This window comes from Phyllobates terribilis, unplaced genomic scaffold (assembly GCF_046119375.1).
Source record: "Phyllobates terribilis strain yellow unplaced genomic scaffold, ASM4611937v1 Scaffold_5__5_contigs__length_657084704, whole genome shotgun sequence".
In the NCBI taxonomy this organism is placed as follows: domain Eukaryota; kingdom Metazoa; phylum Chordata; class Amphibia; order Anura; family Dendrobatidae; genus Phyllobates; species Phyllobates terribilis.
Genome location: NW_027362765.1, coordinates 1,586,031 through 1,608,549, shown reverse-complemented (window position 1 = coordinate 1,608,549; position 22,519 = coordinate 1,586,031). Strand labels below are relative to the sequence as shown.

Below are 22,519 nucleotides of genomic sequence, written 5' to 3'. Positions count from 1 at the left end.
TTGAAGCTCATCAAGAGAATGCCAAGAGTGTGCAAAGCAGTCATTAAAGCAAAAGGTGGCTACTTTGAAGATCCTAGAATATAAGAGATATTTTCAGTTGTTTTACACTTTTTTGTTAAGTATATAATTCCACATGTGTTAATTCATAGTTTTGATGCCTTCAGTGTGAATGTACAATTTCCATAGTCAAGAAAATACAGAAAAATCTTTAAATGAAAAGGTGTGTCCAAACTTTTGGTCTGTACTGTATATACATTTGGGTTATGCTGTTATTGACAGTTTACCCCATTATGCTAGTTTCCTTTTCTCTCCGGTTGTATTTGACTATATATGTCTGTGGACTGGGCGGTACGCATGGCTTCACTGTTCTCTGTGGTGTCCTCACTGGCCGTAACAATATCTGCTCCATGATGCGCGGTCACGTGGTTCACCACGTGCTTGCTGCGTCATGGTGATGTTGCCGTGGATGCGGCGGTGATTGCCATGTGTCATGCCACTCCCTCCCCACACCCATTGGCAGAGAGACTACACACCCCCTTTTCTATTGGCTCAAGGGTTTCTAAACCCTACCCACCTTCATTGACGCCACCTCCTGACGAAGGCAGCCGTGCCGAAACGCACATTAGGGTGAGTGCCATTGAGGACTGTGTTCACATCCACTGTGGCTGTAAGTATACTATAGGATTCATGCTACACTCTTTTTGGTGCCATTCTTTAATCTTTTTTCCTACTTAGGTGCATTTTCTAGGCTTTAATATGTATTAGGATATACTTTTACTCTGTAGCCTAAGGGGTCCAGGCACTGATACCACTTATAAAGATCTGCTACCCCCAGTATGAGCTATCTAGATTAGTACCTATATATAGACAGCGGTATGACTAACCTCTTATATAGCAACTACTTCTGACCTACCTCATAAGAACCTGCACTTTTATTGAATGCTTCACTGCATTTTAACAATATATACTTATTTTTTTGGCAGCCCAATTATGTATTTACATCAGAAAATAATCATGTTAATTTGTCTCATGCTCCTCATTAGTGCTCCTCCATTATTTTACTATTAACTGCCTCTGTTTCTGCAATTCATATTTTTTTCCTGTATTAATTATAATTAATAAAATTTTGTAATTTTTTCAGTATTATATGGGACTCTGACTTGAAGTTTTTTCCTCTTGCTTCTTATGTATGGAAGACTTTGTGGGGCCCATTATTCTGTATGGAGGACTATGTGGGGCCCATTATACTGTATGGTGGACTATGTGGAGCCCATTATACTGTATACTAGTTGGCCCACGACTTTGTCCACGTTTTTCATTTTGTCCCTCTGCATGTTTTGAGTTTTATATCCCTGATGTAAAATCAGTCTGGGTAAATGTACACGGAAATGGCAATAATGCAAAGCTGCTAATTGGACTTTGCTACAAGCCTCCTAATATAGCTAAACAAGTAGAGGATGATATGCTGCAACATATTAAAAAGGCAACAAAAACAAGTCATGGTCAAGGTGCTGGCTCCCTTGAAATTGTTCCAGAAAATGAAGTAATTCTCCCTGAAAATGATTGAAATTACACTTTTTGCTATAAACGTTTATTTCCTTTGCATGTATTGGAACAACACAAGAAAACAGAGAAAAAAAGGCAAATTAAACATAATTTCACACAAAATAGGCCGGACAAAATTGTTGGCACCTTGCCAAAATTATGGGTAAACAACTTTGTTTCAAGCATGTGAAGCTTGTTCAAACGCAATTGTGGCAAGTAACAGGTGTGGGCAATATGAAAATCACAACTAAAACCAGATAAAAATGGGAGAAATGAATTCAATCTTTGCATTGTGTGCATATGTGTGGCACACTAAGCATGGAGAAAACAGAAAAAGTAGAAAAGAACTGCATAATCAATAAATTTACAACCCATACAGTCAAATATGGTGGAGGTTCAAAGGTGTTTTGCTGCCTCTGACTGTGTGCAAGGCATCATGAAATCTGAAGATTAGCAAAGGATTTTGGGTCACAATGTAGTGCCTAGTGTCAGAAAGCTGGGTTTGAGTCCTAGGTCATGGGTCATCCAGCAGGACAATGACCCCAAACATACGTCAAGAAGCACTCAGAAAATGGATGGAAACAAAGTGCTGGAGAGTTCTGACCAGCAATGAGTCTGGATCTAAATCCCATTGAACACCTGTGGAGAGATCTTAAAATGTATGTATGGAGAAAAATATTAAAATTTGAGAGTCCTTAGTGGTTGATACCATCTTTTCAGTTAGCTATTAGTCAGTAAGCTTTCGAGACTACTCAGGTCTCTTCATCAGACAAAGTATAACACAAAATCTGAAGAGTCACATATTTATACATAATAGGGCACAGGAATAATGCAATAGATAAGACAAGTGACGTGAAGCAGAACTATCAGTTTTGGAAAGGGATAAGCAGTTGTGGCCGTAAAAACGTTTGGCCACATGTAGATCTAATCTTTTTTCTTTTATTGTGTGGCGATGAGAATTCATCCTTGTTCTAAGTTTTTGCCCCATCTCCCCTACATACAGACCCCCAGTTGGACATTTGGTACATATAATTAAGTACACTTGATTAGTTGTGATTCAGCTGAAAGTACCTGGGATTTTGTGGTCCTGATGTGAATTGGGAATCTTTATCTTGTCCATGGTCATTTTAAACGGACAGGTTTACATTTACAGTTGGTGAGGATGAATTGTATAAGTTTCACCACAAAGGTGAAACTATCCTCCCGGTCAGTTTGCTTTCCCTCCCAGTACCTTTTCATTCTAACAATGTTAGGTTTCTGGGAGATTATACTCGTTCCTTTTATTTTTGGTTCTCCTTAGCTTGCCTTCTTTGCTCTATATGAATGTGTTTTTGTTGGTCATTCAGGTTTTTCGTATATTACTTCATACTTTCCTTTCCCCTTGTTGACAGCGTGTTGCAGCCTCCCCTCTGGTTCCTCAGGAGGTATGACAAACTCCTCAACGACGTATTAGGGAGTTAGGTCTATGGTGGTGTTTTTAGTTGTGCAGCTTGGGCCTTTCTTGTCTGTACAGAGACTAGTTGGGTGTAGTTGCGGCATTCTCCCCAGTGTGGGTTCTCCGGTGGTTATCAAAATGCGCTTTCTGGTTAAAACATTTCCCACATTTTGAACATGAAAAAGGCTTCTTCCCTGTGTGAATTCTCTGATGTTTGTTAAGATGTGATTCCTGTACAAAACATTTCCCACAATCTGAACATGAAAAAGGCTTCACCCCTGTGTGGGTTCTCTGGTGCTTATCAAAATCAGATTTCTGGTTAAAACATTTTCCATATTCTGAACATGGAAAAGGCTTCTCCCCTGTGTGAGTTCTCAGATGTTTGGTAAGAGTTGATTTCTCTGTAAAACATTTCCCACATTCTGAACATGAAAAAGGCTTCTCCCCTGTGTGAGTTTTGTGATGTTTGATAAGATTAGATTTTGCTGTAAAATATTTCCCACATTCTGAACATGAAAATGGCTTCTCTCCTGTGTGAGTTCTCTGATGGTTGATAAGAGTTGATTTCTCTGTAAAACATTTTCCACATTCTGAACATGGAAAAGGCTTCTTCCCTGTGTGAGTTCTCTGATGTTTGAAAAGATATGATTTATTTGCAAAACATTTCCCACATTCTGGACATGAAAATGGCTTCTCCTCTGTGTGAGTTGTCTGATGTATATTAAGATATGATTTCTGTAAAAAACATTTTCCACAATATGAACAGGAAAAAGGCTTCTCCACTGTGTGGGTTCTCTGGTGCTTATCAAAATCAGATTTCTGGATAAAACATTTTCCACATTCTGAACATGGAAAAGGCTTCTCCCCTGTGTGAGTTCTCTGATGTTTGATAAGAGTAGATTTCTCTGTAAAACATTTCCCACATTCTGAACATGGAAAAGGCTTCTCCGCTGTGTGAGTTCTCTGATGTTTGATAAGATTTGATTTCTTTGCAAAACATTTCCCACATTCTGAACATGAAAATGGCTTCTCTCCTGTGTGAGTTCTCTGATGGCTGATAAGAGTTGATTTCTCTGTAAAACATTTTCCACATTCTGAACATGGAAAAGGCTTGTCCCCTGTGTGAGTTCTATGATGTTTGAAAAGATTTGATTTCTGTACAAAACATTTCCCACACTCTGAACATGGAAAAGGCTTCTCCACTGTGTGGGTTCTCTGGTGCTTAAGAAAACTAGATTTCTGGTTAAAACATTTTCCACATTCTGAACATGAAAATGGCTTCTCTCCTGTGTGAGTTCTCTGATGTTTGATAAGAGTTGATTTCTCTGTAAAACATTTTCCACATTCTGAACAGGAAAATGGCTTCTCTCCTGTGTGAGTTCTCTGATGTTTGATAAGAGTTGATTTCTCTGTAAAACATTTTCCACATTCTGAACAGGAAAATGGCTTCTCTCCTGTGTGAGTTCTCTGATGTTTGATAAGAGTTGATTTCTCTATAAAACATTTTCCACATTCTGAACAGGAAAATGGCTTCTCTCCTGTGTGAGTTCTCCGGTGCCTAACAAGACTTGATTTCTGATTAAAACATCTCCCACACTTGGAGCAAGAAAATCTATTCTTCGCTGTGTGAATTTTTTGATGTTTAAGAAAAGACTTTTTAAGAGGAAAACTATTTCTATATTCTGAATGTGAAAATGTCTTCTTTGCATTAGGAGCAGTTTGTTTTTTAATGCTTATTTTCTGACTTTGATTTTCCTTAGTAGTCGGTAATGAATCAGAAGACGAGACCTGTTTCAAATGATCAGATGACAGATCTTTGCTGTGAAGGGATGATGGGATATCTGGAGTAATGGCATTCACTTCAATTGTATCTTGTGTGATCTCAAGATCATCTGATTTAAAAATTGAAGATGTCAGCTGTTCCTCTGATCTCCTGGTGCAGTCATCTGCCAAGAATAAAAACAATTATTATTTTTTAATAAAAAATCCTTCAATTTTATATTTTTGAACATTTCTACTTAAATTGTCTGTAAAAAAGGCAAGTTATATTAAAAAATTCACTTATTCACCAGGACAATGACTATATAATAGAAAATCTCATAGGATGAAGCAGTGGAGCGTGGTGTTCAACTGTTTGCTCATTCTGCCTCCCAAATATGGAGTTAAAGGCGCAGGTTCTGTCCAGTCACTAAGATTAGGGTTGCTGGGACCAGTAGTACCATCCAGTCTAGCAGTATGGGTGTGTGTTCTGTCCAGCTGGAGTAATCTGCTCCCTGCTTCAGCCATTTGGAAAGCACCGCACCCTACTAAAGCTGGAAGCATATTGCCGGAAGCTGCCAGATACAGCCTTGTTCTCCTCTGGTTCAGTCCTCTGTGCTCAGCTCCCGGCTTGTGTATTTGGTTCATGTTGTGACCTCGGCCCGTTTACTGACTACTCTTGTGTCTTCTGATTTTGCATTTTCTCTGCCATTTTCTGACTCGGCTACCTGACTATTCTTCTTCCCATCTCACTCCACAGAACAGCAGGTAACACCGTGGCCCAAGCCTAGGGGTCTCTGTGTAGGTTCAGATCCATGTAGATGGGTTAAAGGATGATGAGCAAAGTAATTTGAGAAATCTGTAAACAGGGTAGATAGTGACAAGCCTGTTCCTGGTGGCCATCTTTTGAGCATTCCTCATAGCTAAATGGCGCTCCTTCCCTTCTTAGCCTGCCATGTGCCCAAACAGTAGTGTACAACCGTATATAGGGGATTGTCAGATTCAAAATAAGTTGGAAAATAATTTGTAAGGTCCATTTGTTTCCTATTATCCTTTGTGAAGTATTCCAAAATTATCACCACATAAAGTGACACACGTCAGATTTGAAAAATGGAGCCTGATTAGGAACATAAAACTGGCTGCAGGAAGGGGTTAAATCAGAGGATTACTCAAGTCAAAAACTGTGACTACAGACAATAAAACATCTACTGAAATGATCAAACTCAACAGTCTCCATCAGTAATAAATGAGTAACTAGTGGTGAAACCTCTCTGGGGTAATTGGAGTATGGGGCTCGGGGGCTCTTGGGAATCTAAACTATCGTAAGGGACAATATTTTGTCAGATGAGAAGAAATATTAGACATTTAAAGTGAACTTTTTATAATAGTGCAGAGCTGAGGTGTCTTAGATTTAGATCTCTGGCATGTGGAAGAGACAATGGAGATCTTCTTTTTGAAAGACTACCAGGGAGTTACAGAGTCACATAAGTGAGTCAGGCCGATCCAACCACAATGAAACTATCATAGAGAGGGAATTGAAAAAAAAAAAAAAAGAATATATAAACATGTAACATCCCCAACAACAACGTATGTATGAAGGGAGAAATCCAACACTAAACTGGAGTTGCACTCATTTATGGTGGACCATTTGGCGCGAACAAGCCGGAACCCCGAACACAAACCTGAATTTGAAATGCCGAACAAATTCGCTCAATACTATTTATGACGTGGAGTGAATCCATGACACCAGGGCTGGAGCCAACACATCTCCTGCAGGCGGGAATAAATGTATATTACAGCCATCAGCCACGCACAGCTTAGAGATATATCATGGCACAGGTGTAATGTTTTCTGTATAGTTTATTGCAATCCTGTTTGAAGTTAGTTGGTTTTAAAAGAAATTGAACAGTCAGGATAAAGGGAAACTCTGTTGTTATTGTACAGAAATTCACACTTGACCCTCACTGCACATTTAATGTTGTCGATCATAAAAGTGAAGTTTGGCCAGAAAGACTGGACCTGGTCTTGTAGGAACCATATGAGCACATTCAGCAGCACAGAAGGGAGAGAAGGTAGATTCATCCAATAAGATATCAGGGTCCTAGGAAGCCAACAGCATCATTACCCTCCACTTTCTCTTACAGGTCCATCATTATATTTTTCTTCAAGTGATTTTCTAACTTGTCAGCACATTCTACGTATGCGGTCATTTGGCTTTGTAGTTTACAGACCTGGGCAGGTAACGGTCAGTGTCTCCTAATCCCAGGGGGTAAGTGGATCCTCCAGGTTGTAAGTTCTACAGAAAAGGGCTTTCACAATTACACAAAGCAATCTGAATATTTTCGGACGGAGGAGAATGTTGTGGTCTAGCGGCAAAATGGTGATCACACGATTGTGATACGGCCGGACCACACCACCGATAAAGCAGCCACAGCCGGTGACTGAGAAGAATCTGTGACTTCTCTGCATTTAGTGGTTACTACTCACCTGGGTAGTCATATGTAGGAATCTCCTCTTTACACCGCTCATCACCCCTCACATATGTCTCTGTAGTATTAATATGCGTCAGATCTTCACCCTGAAACAAATATTATAAAAGTCAAAGACAGATGGAGAAGTCCCATCTATGATCAGCTCTAATCCTGCCATCTCCACCGTTCTCATAACACAAATATAAAACATAATGATGGTGGATAAAACAAAACTGAAGACATGACCTTTACAGCCGTCTACACATCATAGGGGAAATCTCATGACACCTTCTCTCCATCTACCTGATGATCCTGAGGAACATTGGGATGTTCTTGTTTACAGTTCTGTGGAAGAAGAGGATGGGGACATCTCTCTGGTGTTGTCCTCTTACTGGATAGATCTGGAGGAAACACATACAAGGACTGAATTTATTCTTTACATATAGATAATTATAGGCCGTGTGTATTCAGTCCTATCTAATACCTGGTGATGTGAGGGGCTGGGGAACCTCCATCATGACGTCCTTGTACAGATCTTTGTGTCCTTCTAAATACTCCCACTCCTCCATTGAGAAATAGATGGCGACATCCTGACACCTTATAGGAACCTGACACATATAATGATACCGTCATGCACCCAATCACTCCATAGCGTTACTGTATAAAGTCCCATGATTCCCAGCAGTGTCACCTCTCCAGTCAGCAGCTCAATCATCTTGTAGGCGAGTTCTAGGATCTTCTGGTCATTGAAGTCCTCATGTATCAGGGGGTGAGGTGGAGGCCCTGTGATTGGGCTCAGGGGTCTTCCCCATCCCTCAGACACAGGGTCCTGACAGCGCTCACTAGAGGTCTTCCTCACTACTGTGTAATCCTGGTTATGGAGAGACACATTAATAAATCTCACTACAGACATTTCCAGAGTCCTCACCTCTCCAGTTCTGTCCATCTGTTATTCCCATAGATAAGAATGATGTAATGTGACGTCATCAGAATCTCTCACCTCTCCAGTAAGCCGGAAGAGGATCTCTAGGGTGAGGTGTAATATCCTCTCCACCATTTTGTCCATCATTTTCCTGGATAAATCAGGAAAATTTTCTTATATAGACAATCTTCACTGAGAGGATCCGGTATTTTAGAGATCTGAATGAGAAAAAGATAAGCTGATGGATAAGACCATTTTTCTGCGAACAATGATGCGGAATCCAAAATGTACCACGAGCACCCTTTATCTGGTGTTCGGGTCTATTGCCTGTATATTAAAATCTGTGACATTTGAGCAGTACCTTCTCACCCGTAAAAATTGGCCCTTGGGTATTCCTCTTTTATGGGGATGGGGGTGGTGGTTATCCCACTTCAATAGTTTATTAGTCCTTGAAGGTTTATGGTAGATGAGTGTCCCTAGAGTCCCATTGCAATCCTTCATGATCAGTACATACAGGAAAAGCAACTGGTAATAATTGGTGTTGGTCTGCTCCTTTAAACAAAATGTACTTTTCAGGTTATCCCCCCAGTAACCTCACTTTTCTTCCCTTCTTTTGAGGCCCACACAGTCAGACTCTACCGGCCCTTCTCCCTGCCAGTGGCGGTTGTGTATCGCCCTCCGGGCCCCTCCCGTCAGTTTGTGGATCACTTTGCTTCCAAACTTTCTATCCTATGACATCCCCACCCTCATCATGGGAGACTTTAACATCCCAATAGGCGATTCCCTCTCCCCATCTGCCGCTCATCTTTTATCGCTAATTTGCTTCTTCGGCCTTTCACAGCTTACTAATTCTCCTACACATAAAGATGGAAATATTCTTTGACCTGATCTTCGCCCGGCTCTGTTCAATACATGACTTTACTAAATCTCCTCTTCCGCTCTCTGATCACAACCTTCTTTCATTCTGTCAAGAACTGTCACCCTGCTCAAGACACCCCCACTTTCCACACTTATAGAAATATACATGCCATTAACACCCAGAAATTTATGAAAACGTTGCAATGATCATTGGCCCCAATCTCCTCCCTCTCATGCCCTGACTTTGCACTGAAGCATTATAACAAAACATTGCAATGCGCCCTGGATGAAGCCGCACCTCCTACACAGAGAACAACTTGGCACAGACGGCGACAACCCTGGAACACGCTGCAAACACGTTTTCTCCAGTGGTGCGCCAGGTGTGCCGAACGGCTGTGGACAAAATCTAATCTGGCCGAAGATTTCCTCCATTATAAATTTATGCTTAAAACCTATAACTCCGCCCTTCACTTCTCCAAACAAACCTACTTTAACAACCTCATCATCTCATGGTCCAATAATCCTAAGCACCTGTTTGACACTTTTCACTCCCTCCTTAATCAAACAGCACAGGCCCCAACCATCAACCTCAGCACTGACGATCTGGCCAATTATTTAAAAGAAAAAATTGACCATATCCGATAGGAAATTTTCTCTCAATTCCCAAATGTTATGCATACTCCTCCCTCCTACACTGCATCTTGCTCATTTTCTGACTTCAAACCAGTCACGGAAGAAGTGAAAAGGCTCCTTTCTTCCTCTCGCTCTACCACCTGCACCAGTGACCCTATTCCCTCACATCTCCTTCAGTCCCTTTCTCCAGCTGTCACTACTCACCTAACTAAAATATTAAACCTCTACCTCTCATCTATTATTTTTCCCTCCTTTTTTAAACTCGCCAGCATACATCCAATACTTAAAAAAACATCCCTCGACCAGAACTGTGCTGCTAACTACAGACCTGTTTCTAATCTTCCCTTTATCTCTAAACTCCTGGAACAAGTGGTCCACTCCTGTCTAATATGCTATCTCTCAGATAACTAACATTCTACTGAAACTGCACTCACTAAAGTTTCTAATGATCAACTAACAGCCAAATCTAATGGTCACTACTCCCTGCTGATTCTCCTGGATCTCTCTGCAGCATTCGAAACTGTGGATCTACCTCTCTGACCGCTCCTTCACAGTGTCTTTTGTTGGCTTCTCTTCTTCTCCCCTTCCCCTTATTGTCGGGGTTCCTCAAGGATCAGTCCTAGACGCCCTTCTTTTCTACTTATATACCGCTTCTATTGGACAAACAATCAGCAGATTCGGTTTTCAGTACCATCTCTATGCTGATGACACCTAATTATACACCTCTTCTCCGGACATCACTCCTGCATTATTACAAAATACCAGTAATTGTCTTTCCGCTGTCTCTAACACTATGCCCTCCCTCTATCTAAAATTCAATCTGTCAAAAACTGAACTACTCGTATTTCCTCCCTCCACTAACCTACCTGTGCCCGATATTGCCATTTCTGTTTGTGGCTCCATCATTACTCGCCAGCAACATGCCCGCTGTCTTGAGGTCATACTTGATTCAGATCTTTCCTTCACTCCTCACATCAAATCACTTGCTCGCTCGTGTCTTCTACACCTCAAAACATCTCTAGATCAGAACTTTTCTTACCTTTGACTCTGTAAAAACTCTTACTGTAGCTCTTATTCATTCTTGTCTGGAGTATTGCAACTCTTTACTTATCGGTCTCCCTCTTTCTAAACTTTCCCCTCTCCAATCCGTCCTGAACACAGCTGTCAGGGTCATATTCCTCATCTACCGATACAACGATGTCTCTTCCCTGTGCTAGTCATTGCACTGATTGCTCATCCAATACAGAGTTCAATATAAATTTATTGCTCTTACCCACAAAGCTATCCACGATTCAGCACCACTCTACATCTCCTCCCTCGTCTCAGTCTACCACCCTACCAGTGCCCTCCGTTCTGCTAATGACTTAAAGCTAAAATCCTCCATAATCCGAATCTCCCACTCCCGTCTCCAAGATTTCTCGCACGCTGCACAAATTCTTTGGAATGCACTACCCAGGACAATTTGATTAATTCCCAATACCCACAGTTTTAAGCGTGCCGTAAAAAAACATTTTTTAGACTGGCCTATCACCTCAACATACTTATCTAACTGTCCCAGTTTTGGCCCATATTAAAATTTTCTTCAAAATCACGTGTAAGGTGCCCCAGCGAGGTAGTCGTAGGCGAGCTGTAGCCCCCTCTCGCTATGGCACCCTACAGACAATACGTGTCCTCCCTCTGAAGTGTGGCTGTGTATGTGGTGCTCTTCACTTACTTCAAGCCATCCAATCGCGGCTGTCTCCAGGCATTTCTCTTCTGGGACCAGGGCAGCAATAAATTCAGAGGACACGAGGTTCTTAACCAGAACTTGGACTTTACTTGGGGAAGAGGAATATGTACAATATTTACAGGCAGATATAATGGATAAGGCCCGACAGGTTATCATCTCTCTCACAGGCGCTGGTAACTCCTTCAGCCCTGGTTCCCTCTTTAAGTGAAGCATCTCTGTGACTCTAATCTCTGGCCCAAGAGACTCTTCTGTAATACTGACAGTGACCTGGCTCCGATCTCTCCCCCACGTCTTAGCCTGGAGTCCTATTTATCTTCCTCTGCTTCCTGCAGACTAGAAGTGCCCCGAGTCCTCACTACCTTTGATGAGTTTCTCCGGCCGGCTAACAGGACTCGTGCTCTTGTGTAGGGAGACTTGCACACTGGTGATCCCACTGTCTGAGGGTATGGAGCTCCCGTCTACCCTAGCAGCCACTATAGTCAGGCTGCCCGAACGATTCACCGTACTATCTCTTACTGAGTGACTCCTCCTGCTTTCTGAAAACTTAAGCAGGAATTTTCCTAAAGTGCCCATCCTCGGTGAGCTGTCATCACACAGCATTAACTCCTCACTGTCTGTAACCCTGCTAGCGGACTCAACCTGACATCTGCACCCAGAACAGTGGCATCTTGTGGCTGTTTACAGGTACTGCAGCCCACAAGGAATTATGCCAGGAACAAGCTCTATGTTACTCAAGGCTTGATCAGGCACTAAGTTCCCCCTCTACTCTACTAACTGGACCACTCAACCTGACATCTGCACCCAGAACAGTGGCATCTTGTGGCTGTTTACAGGTACTGCAGCCCACAAGGAATTATGCCAGGAACAAGCTCTATGTTACTCAAGGCTTGATCAGGCACTAAGTTCTCCCTCTACTCTACTAACTGGACCACTAAAGCTAACCCCCTTAGCTTGGTCTACCACAGTTAGAGAGGTCTGACTTCAGGAACACTTCCTTTAACTATCTCAGTACCAAGGGAAGGCTACGCCCTTCCCCACTATTACATTCCCTGACACTTTAATGTTGGTGTCCCTGACCACAGTAAACAATAAACACAAATCAGCAGCTATGACATTATATCACATTACTAAATTTTACTAAAACATTTTAGTAAACGACTGGTCCTGAGGTCATCTTCTTGGATGGGAGACCGGCCCTTCTCGGTTAAGGGCCCAGGGACAGCAATTCAGGACAGTCCATTATCAACTTTTCAGAGGTACCGGTCCTTCTTGGTAAGGACCCTGGAAACGCAGTGTCCATGTCCATATTTTTAAGACAGGCCAACACCTCAATAGCCCCCAATCTCCTTCGAGGGCTGCATTCTGAGGCACACAGTCACAGGTAACACCCTGTGAGTCTCTTTCTTCTTGGCTCTAGCGGGGGTCACCGGTTCTTCCCGCTAGGCCGCAAGTCTCTTAGATTTGGAGGATATCCATCCTCAAGGTGTGCCTCAGCATTGTAAATTTCAGCAGAAAAAGGCGCAACAAGCGCAACAAAAATAAAAATAAAAGTAAAAACAAAAGGAGCAGCTCTCTTGGCACACAACTTTTGGTGCTGCTTAAGGCCTTCCTGGCCTGGGAGGTAGGGGAACAGTCCTCCATTTTTCTCTCCAACTTAACATGGGGCACTCCGCCCCCATTGGGAAACAGTCCCAACAACAGGATCACAACCGATGAATCCTAGTAGAGGAAGAAGTCGAAGGTCAACGGACCTTTCAGCCAACTATCTCACTTCTTCCGGGCCTCCTTCCGTTCCATCATGAAGGCGACCCATGCTGCGGACGAAGGTGGCCTCCTCCACTTCCACGGCTGGTCGGGGTACCTGCTAGGCCCGGGGTCCTCGTCCGAGGACGTAGCGCTGCCACAGTCGACTTGGGTAGGGCCGTAACTGGTCACGATGAAATGATGCACCTCATTACTAGCGCCAGCCTGGGTTTCTCTAGCAGCTCCCTGCTCCACTGCTCCAGCCCCTCCTGGGTGTTTGGCTGCTGAGCCGACATCAGGCGCCTCACTGGGAGAGTCGGCCCTGCTGCAGCTCAGGAAGTCTTCCTCTTCCTTACCGACAACATCTCCCCGCTGCTGGTTTTTAGGTTCTTCCTCCTGCGGGACGCCAGCCTTGGGAGGGGGCAAGAATCCTCCAGGGGCTTCCCTAGCCCGATGCTGCCGAGCCTCCCTCTCAGCTCTTCGCTGGAGGACCTGCCTGTCCTTCTCCAGGATGTCCTCCCACTTATATGGACGGGTGAGTGCAGCCGCATACCACCCTTTGTGGCACTCACATTTTACAAAGTGCACGATGTCCCCCACGTGCAGGTTGTGGAGACGGTCGGGCAGATAGTCCCGCTTTACCACTTCGCGGGCCACGAACACCTCGTGCCCGGTCCATTCCTCCTCCAGAAACCCGTACCCCTCACGGATGTGAAATTCTATGACCCGCCCCCGGGTCTGAGCTTTCTCCACTGACTCCCTTCTTGCCGCATTGGACCTCTCCAGCCAGCCTCTCAGGAAGGTATCGATCCATCGCCACTGTGCTCGCGCGGTCATCGGGGGGGTCGCAGGTAGCCCATTTCGGACTCCCGGGCTCGGCGTACCGCTCTGCCGAGGGGGAGTGTATGGCCTCCAAGGCCAACGACCAGAAATTCTCCTGCGGGGCCTTTCTTTTAGGGGGCTTCCCTACCGCACCGTCCCCTGAAGGCCTGGGGGCCTCTGTTGCCGCAGAAGCTACTGGGGCAGATCCTGCAGGCGTGACTGGCCGCTGGGGCATGGACCGCTCACCTTTCTCAAGCTCCGCTGCAGCTATTGCTCCGGCCCCACCGGATGTTCTCCTCCCTCAGCCGAGGGGGACGTTTCCTCCGGCATCCGACTCCAGCACCACATGCGAAGCTCATGGACTAGCAGGCCCAGCTCCGGATCAGGCCTAGTGGCCCACTGGACAGCCACTGGGGGTAAGGGCAACGGTTCGCGGGCAGCGCCCGCCGGCGAATGGCTCCCAGCCGTGGCCCCTGGGGTGGTAATCTCCAGGAGTTCCTCCTCACCGCTTGACTCACGCATGTTGTCAGGCTCTGGGGCTGCCATCCTCTCAGGACGTCCGCTGCCGTACCTCCTTCCCCTTGCGTGCCGGACAGAAAATGGCGCCAGTCGCTTACCGGTGATGTGCGTCCTGCACGTCCAACTCCGCCTCTTCCTGGGCCGGCCTTCTGACGCGACCGCCGCGTCACTCGTCACTCTCGGCAGCTCCGCCTTCAGCCGCACCCCTTCTCTGTGCGCGCTGATACTCACGGGGCCGGACTTCACTTTACGCCGCCCCCTCTTCCTCACTGGACGTCCCATCCTGGGACGCATCTTCACCGCTGGGCCCTTCCTTCTTCGGGCCGGAACTCGTAGGGGCTGGACATCTTTTCGCGCTCTCCGGCGCCGTCCACTCCCACGATAGGCGGTTCTTCTCCCAGACTTCACCGCCATTGTCACCATCTTGGAATCCATGCCTCGGGCCGCCATCTTGGGCCGCATGCCTTCCAACACTTTCTCCTCAGTGTTCTGCGTCGGCGCTTCATGCGAGGAGCTCGCATCCTGCCGACTACGCCAAATGTAAGGTGCCCCAGCGAGGTAGTCGTGGGCGAGCTGTAGCCCCCTCTCGCTATGGCACCCTACAGACAATACGTGTCCTCCCTCTGAAGTGTGGCTGTGTATGTGGTGCTCTTCACTTACTTCAAGCCATCCAATCGCGGCTGTCTCCAGGCATTTCTCTTCTGGGACCAGGACAGCAATAAATTCAGAGGACACAAGGTTCTTAACCAGAACTTGGACTTTACTTGGGGAAGAGGAATATGTACAATATTTACAGGCAGATATAATGGATAAGGCCCGACAGGTTATCATCTCTCTCACAGGCGCTGGTAACTCCTTCAGCCCTGGTTCCCTTTTTAAGTGAAGCATCTCTGTGACTCTAATCTCTGGCCCAAGAGACTCTTCTGTAACACTGACAGTGACCTGGATCTGATCTCTCCCCCACGTCTTAGCCTGGAGTCCTATTTATCTTCCTCTGCTTCCTGCAGACTAGAAGTGCCCCGAGTCCTCACTACCTTTGATGAGTTTCTCCGGCCGGCTAACAGGACTCGTGCTCTTGTGTAGGGAGACTTGCACACTGGTGATCCCACTGTCTGAGGGTATGGAGCTCCCGTCTACCCTAGCAGCCACTATAGTCAGGCTGCCCGAACGATTCACCGTACTATCTCTTACTGAGTGACTCCTCCTGCTTTCTGAAAACTTAAGCAGGAATTTTCCTAAAGTGCCCACCCTCGGTGAGCTGTCATCACACAGCATTAACTCCTCACTGTCTGTAACCCTGCTAGCAGACTCAACCTGACATCTGCACCCAGAACAGTGGCATCTTGTGGCTGTTTACAGGTACTGCAGCCCACAAGGAATTATGCCAGGAACAAGCTCTATGTTACTCAAGGCTTGATCAGGCACTAAAGTTCCCCCTCTACTCTACTAACTGGACCACTAAAGCTAACCCCCTTAGCTTGGTCTACCACAGTTAGAGAGGTCTGACTTCAGGAACACTTCCTTTAACTATCTCAGTACCAAGGGAAGGCTACGCCCTTCCCCACTATACCATCCATGCACTGAATAGCCTCTGTCTGTACTATACACATACTGGCTGGCTATCAGTTCATGTAGTGTTATGTACTTACCCTATTTAGTATACTAAGTCTGTATTATACAATATATGTACATTTTACCTTTTGTGTCTCCCCTATTTCCTTATAGACTGTAAGCTTGCGAGCAGGACCCTCACTCCTTTTAATATCTGAGTTATGCTTATTTTGTAAAGTCTGTATTGTCTGTATAAGTCCCCCCTAAAATTGTAAAGTGCTGTGGAATATGTTGGCGCTATAAAAATTATTATTATAATTAAATTCAGATGTAAATCTAAGGCCCACTCTATTGATATTGAGTTCCCTGACAAATTCAAACGATTGTTCACTCGTCCCTGACCAGATGATAAAAATGTCATCAATATATTTGTACCATACCCCAATATATGGATGCCATCACTTATGATCATCCCTGAATATTGTGGATTCCTCCCACCAGTCCAGGAATAAGTTAGCATATGAGGGGGCACAGAGGCTCCCCATCGCAGTACCCCTGAGCTGGTGGAAGTACTTCCTGTCAAAAAGAAAGAAGTTATGAGTAAGAGTAAATTTTAGAAGATCCTCCATGAAGTCATTATGTCTGCTACACTCTATTGACCTTGATTTCAAGAAATATCTTACTCCTCTGATACCATCCTCATGCGGTATATTACTGTACAAAGCCTCAATATCTAGTAAGGCCTGCTCCCCTACATGCCTGTATACATGCTCGAGGGTCTACATGTAGGGGAGCAGGCAGAGGGAAAACCAACTCCAGAGGGATTATTCCAACTGCAGGACCTCAGGTGGTACTGGGGGTACATTACACTGTGCGGGGGCATCATACACACTGCATAAGGGGCATAATGGGGGCATTACACTGTGTGGGGGCATCATACATCCTGCATAAGGGGCATAATGGGGGCATTACACTGTGTGGGGGCATCATACATACTGCATAAGGGGCAAAAAGGGGGCATTACACTGTGGGGGGCATCATACATACTGCATAAGGGGCATAATGGGGGCATTACACTGTGGGGGCATCATACATACTGCACAAGAGGCATAATGGGGGCATTACACTGTGGGGGCATCATACATACTGCATAAGGGGCATAATGGGGGCATTACACTGTGGGGGGCATCATACATACTGCATAAGGGGCATAATGGGGGCATTACACTGTGGGGGGGCATCATGCATACTGCATAAGGGGCATAATGGGAGCATTACACTGTGTGGGGGCATCATACATACTGCATAAGGGGCATAATGGGGGCATTACACTGTGGGGGCATCATACATACTACATAAGGGGCATAATGGGGGCATTACACTGTGGGGGCATCATACATACTGCATAAGGGGCATAATGGGGGCATTACACTGTGGGGGGCATCATACATACTGCATAAGGGGCATTACACTGTGGGGGGCATCATACATACTGCATAAGGGGCATAATGGGGGCATTACACTGTGTGGGGGCATTATACATACTGCATAAGGGGCATAATGGGGGCATTACACTGTGGGGCCAGTAAAGGGGTCCTGTACTATGAGAACAATACGTTTCCCCCCTTCCTGTCTCCATAGTTGGGTCATATGTATCTAATACAGGAAACAGAACAAAAACCTTATGATTCTTATAAAGGGGCAACACAAGACCCCAAAAGAGTCTCCGTGCTGAAGGTGTTAATGCCCCCTGGGCCCAGTAATGAGGGGTCTCCACATACCTCCACCTGCAGAGCCGCCACCACATATATGGCTGCTCTGTGCGCACAGGAGCTGTGATGAGGTCACAGGAGGGGAGGAGTCAGGGGTCACATGATCAGGGGCCTCAGTGGATGCAGGACTCTGCTGTGCTGGTTGTCATGGTGCTGGATGAGCTGAAGTTTATGTGTGGGGTCAGGAGGGGTTTACAGTGTGGATGTAGCAGAGCCGCGTGTGTACGAGGTGTACGGAGCAGAGCCGCATGTGTACGAGGTGTACGGAGCAGAGCCGCGCGTGTACGAGGTGTACGGAGCGGAGCCGCGTGTGTACGAGGTGTGCGGATCGGAGCCGCGTGTGTACGAGGTGTACGGAGCGGAGCCGCATGTGTACGAGGTGTATGGAGCGGAGCCGCGTGTGTACGAGGTGTACGGAGCGGAGCCGCGTGTGTACGAGGTGTACGGAGCAGAGCCGCGTGTGTACGAGGTGTACGGAGCAGAGCCGCGTGTGTACGAGGTGTACGGAGCAGAGCCGCGTGTGTACGAGGTGTACGGAGCAGAGCCGCGTGTGTACGAGGTGTACGGAGCGGAGCCGCGTGTGTACGAGGTGTACGGAGCAGAGCCGCGTGTGTACGAGATGTACGGAGCGGAGCCGCGTGTGTACGAGGTGTACTGTGTGGAGTCGCGTGTGTACGAGGTGTACGGAGCGGAGCCGCGTGTGTACGAGGTGTACGGAGCGGAGCCGCGTGTGTACGAGGTGTACTGTGTGGAGTCGCGTGTGTACGAGGTGTACTGTGCGGAGCCGTGCATGTACAAGGCGTATGGAGCGGAGCTGCCTGTGTAGAGGTGTACGGAGCGGAGCCGTGTGTGTACGCGGTGTACGGAGCAGAGCCGCGCATGTGCAAGGCATATGGAGCGGAGCCGCCTGTGTAGAGGTGTACGGAGCGGAGACGTGTGTGTACGAGGTGTACGGAGCGGAGCCGTGTGTGTGTGGAGCGGAGCCGTGTGTGTATGAGGTGTACGGAGCGGAGCCGCGCATGTACGAGGTGTATCGAGCGGAGCCGCGTGTGTACGAGGTGTATCGAGCGGAGCCACGCGTCTATGAGGTGTACGGAGCGGAGCCGCTTGTGTACGAGGTGTATGGAGCAGAGTCGTGTGTGTATGGAGCGGAGCCGCGTGTTTACGAGGTGTACGAAGCAGAGCCGTGTGTGTATGGAGCGGAGCCGCGCGTGTACGAGGCGTATGCGGAGCCACGTGTGTGTACGAGGTGTACGGAGCGGAGCCGCGTGTGTACGAGGTGTATGGAGCAGAGCCGTGTGTGTATGGAGCGGAGCCGCGCGTGTACGAGGTGTACGGAGTGGAGGCGCGTGTGCACGAGGTTTTTCCCTCCTATCTTTACCATTTGGCGGTGTGACAATAATATTACATTTGTTCACCTACCATGCTGGCAGGTCCTATATTAGGCAGCTCCACCCACCGCTTACTGCTGAATATTGGTTCCTGGCCAGTTCACTCTGCTAGTGTCCAGTTTGTTGCTCCTGTTATACCTCGCACTCGTGTCACTGACTCTTCCACCAGCAGCTGCGGTCCTGGGAACTACCATTGAGTAGTACCCGATGTCTACCAGCAGCCCATCCTATCCTCTCCACCAGAGGCTCTAGTGAAGACCTGGTAGACACCTAGTTATGCCCCTCCAGGGTAAGCCCGGCCCGTGGCCCTGTGGGTCAACATCCACCAGCGTTACACCAAGTAACCGTGTGTGCAATTACGTTGGCACAGCCTAATCATAGGTATAGGGGAACCTCCGCAGATGACCGAGCTGTTACTGAAAATCCATATACAAAGATTAAGGCTACATTCACATGTTCAGTATTTGGTCAGTATTTTACAATAAAATTTGTAAGCCAAAACCTATTATCTATAGTTCATCTCTCTTTGCAAATCCCTTCACTGGCTCCCAATTGCCCAGCGTATCCAGTTCAAACTACTATCACTGACCTACAAAGCCATTCATAACCTTTCTCCTCTGTTCATCTCTGAACTAATCTCCCAATATATTCCCTCACGTAATCTCCGGTCCTCCCAAAACCTCCTTTTCTCCTCCACACTTATTCGTTCCTCACCCAATCGCCTCCCTCCAAGACTTCTCCCGAATATCTCCCATCTTCTTGAATTCTGTGCCTCAACATGTCTAATTATCTGCCACATTCGGATCCTTCAGATGGAACTTGAAAACCCATGTCTTCAAGAAAGCTTAGAACCTGCAATGACCACACTGCCGCCTCACCACCACTAGAGCTGCTGCATCTCCCTCAACCTACTGCCTCCTTCCCCACCATCCTATAAATGTAAGCCCACAAGGTCTGGGTCCTCTTCCCTCTGTACCAGTCTATCATTGTTAGATCATTTACTGTAAGTGATATCTGTATTTTGTGTGTAACCCTTTCTCATGCACCATGGAACCAATGGTGCTATATAAATTAATAATATTTCAGTCTTGTGATTTTCCTGGATATTTAAGACCACTGAAGCGGACCCGTATATACATTAATCTACTTATCCCTCTTATTCTATTGTTTTTTATGCATATAAGAATTGTTCTTGGGTACACACTTAATATATGTTTGCATGTGTAACTTTAGGTACATATTCTATATATATATGTGTACAGTTATTATATTTCACATTGCACTTTATTTTTCATGCACCTTATTCATAGACAACTAATTCTGTCATAATATGTGCTTTTGTGTATATATGTACATTTGTATTCTATATAGAGACAATTCTGAATGCATTTTATTTCTATAGGTATTTCATGTATGTACACTAATCATGTTTTCCATACATTTACACATTCACTCACAAAATTATAACCTTTCACATAACTTTAACACTTTTTTGTTTTACGATGTGATTTATTTATCCATATTTTTTATGTAATAATATTTCGTTTATACACAACATATGTTTTATTGTATATGTGTATATGGGAATTCTTGTATTTATAATTGTTCATAACCTCTGTAAAACAATTGTTCTTAATTCAGTATGTCTCCATGTATACAGTGGTGGCCAAAAGTATTGGCACCCCTGCAATTCTGTCAGATAATACTCAGTTTCTTCCTGAAAATGATTGCAATCACAATTTCTTTGGTATTATTATCTTCATTTAATTTGTCTTCAATGAAAAAAACACAAAAATAATTGTCCTAAAGCCAAATTGGATACAATTCCACACCAGACCTAAAAAAGGGGGTGGACAAAAGAATTGGCACTGTTTGAAAAATCATGTGATGCTTCTCTAATTTGTGTAATTAACAGCACCTGTAACTTACCTGTGGCACCTAACAGGTGTTGGCAATAACTAAATCACACTTGCAGCCAGTTAACATGGATTAAAGTTGACTCAACCTCTGTCCTGTGTCCTTGTGTGTACCACATTGAGCATGGAGAAAAGAAAGAAGACCAAAGAACTGTCTGAGGACTTGAGAAACCAAATAGTGAGGAAGCATGAGCAATCTCAAGGCTACAAGTCCATCTCCAAAGACCTGAATGTTTCTGTGTCTTCCGTGCGCAGTGTCATCAAGAAGTTTAAAGCCCATGGAACTGTGGCTAACCTCCCTAGATGTGGACGGAAAAGAAAAATTGACGAGAGATTTCAACGCAAGATTGTGCAGATGGTGGATAAAGAACCTCGACTAACATCCAAACAAGTTCAAGCTGCCCTGCAGTCCGATGGTACAACAGTGTCAACCCGTACTATCCGTCGGCGTCTGAATGAAAAGGGACTTTATGGTAGGATACCCAGGAAGACCCCACTTCTTATCCCGAGACATAAAAAAGCCAGGTTGGAGTTTGCCAAAACTTACCTGAGAAAGCCTAAAATGTTTTGGAAGAATGTTCTCTGGTCAGATGAGGCATTCAAAGAAAAGAACACGGTCCCTACAGTCAAACATGGCGGAGGTTCCCTGATGTTTTGCCTCTGGCACTGGACCGTGTGTATGGCATTATGAAGTCTGAAGACTACCAACAAATTTTGCAGCATAATGTAGGGCCCAGTGTGAGAAAGCTGGGTCTCCCTCAGAGGTCATGGGTCTTCCAGCAGGACAATAACCCAAAACACACTTCCAAAAGCACTATAAAATGGTTTTAGAGAAAGCACTGGAGACTTCTAAGGTGGCCAGCAATGAGTCCAGACCTGAATCCCATAGAACACCTGTGGAGAGATCTCAAAATGGCAGTTTGGAGAAGTCACCCTTCAAATATCAGGGACCTGGAGCAGTTTGCCAAAGAAGAATGGTCTACAATTCCAGCAGAGCATTGTAAGAAACTCATTGATGGTTACCGGAAGCGGTTGTTCGCAGTTATTTTGGCTAAAGGTTGTGCAATCAAGTATTAGGCTGAGGGTGCCAATACTTTTGTCTGGCCCATTTTTGGAGTTTTGTGTGAAATGATCAATGATTTGATTTTTGCTTCATTCTCTTTTGTGCTTTTTCCTTGCAAGCAAATTAAATGAAGATAAAAATACCAAAGAATTTGTGATTGCAATCATTTTCAGGAAGAAACTGAGTATTATCTGACAGAATTGCAGGGGTGCCAATACTTTTGGCCACCACTGTATATTTGTTGGTTTATTTACCATCCTTTTTCTGACCCCGGACCTTTCATTATATTATCTGCACGTTCCCAGCACTGTGCGCATGAGTCTTTCGGACCCACTGGCGGTGTCACTTGCCGCGTCTATCTGAGCCCGGAGCGGATCACGTGCCTGGCTCC

General features: G+C 45.5%; 2 protein-coding genes across 2 annotated transcripts in view; both read right to left on the bottom strand.

Annotated features, from left to right (window-relative positions):
• Positions 1 to 17,785, bottom strand: part of LOC141271692 (uncharacterized) — a 119,109-nt gene extending 101,324 nt beyond the window's left edge. The window contains exon 1 of the mRNA XM_073681756.1: positions 17,768 to 17,785. The gene's annotated coding sequence lies outside the window, so the exon portion shown is untranslated. The remainder of the gene's footprint in view (positions 1 to 17,767) is intronic.
• LOC141271691 (uncharacterized) lies at positions 1,650 to 13,086 on the bottom strand. Its single transcript, XM_073681753.1, has 6 exons — positions 8,210 to 13,086; positions 7,901 to 8,080; positions 7,694 to 7,817; positions 7,513 to 7,610; positions 7,226 to 7,316; positions 1,650 to 4,926 (listed from the first exon to the last, which is right to left on the bottom strand). Exons 1-6 carry the CDS (start codon positions 8,276 to 8,278, stop codon positions 3,062 to 3,064), a joined length of 2,427 nt encoding a protein of 808 aa, XP_073537854.1. The 5' UTR covers positions 8,279 to 13,086; the 3' UTR covers positions 1,650 to 3,061.
• Positions 17,786 to 22,519: the final 4,734 nt, after the last annotated feature.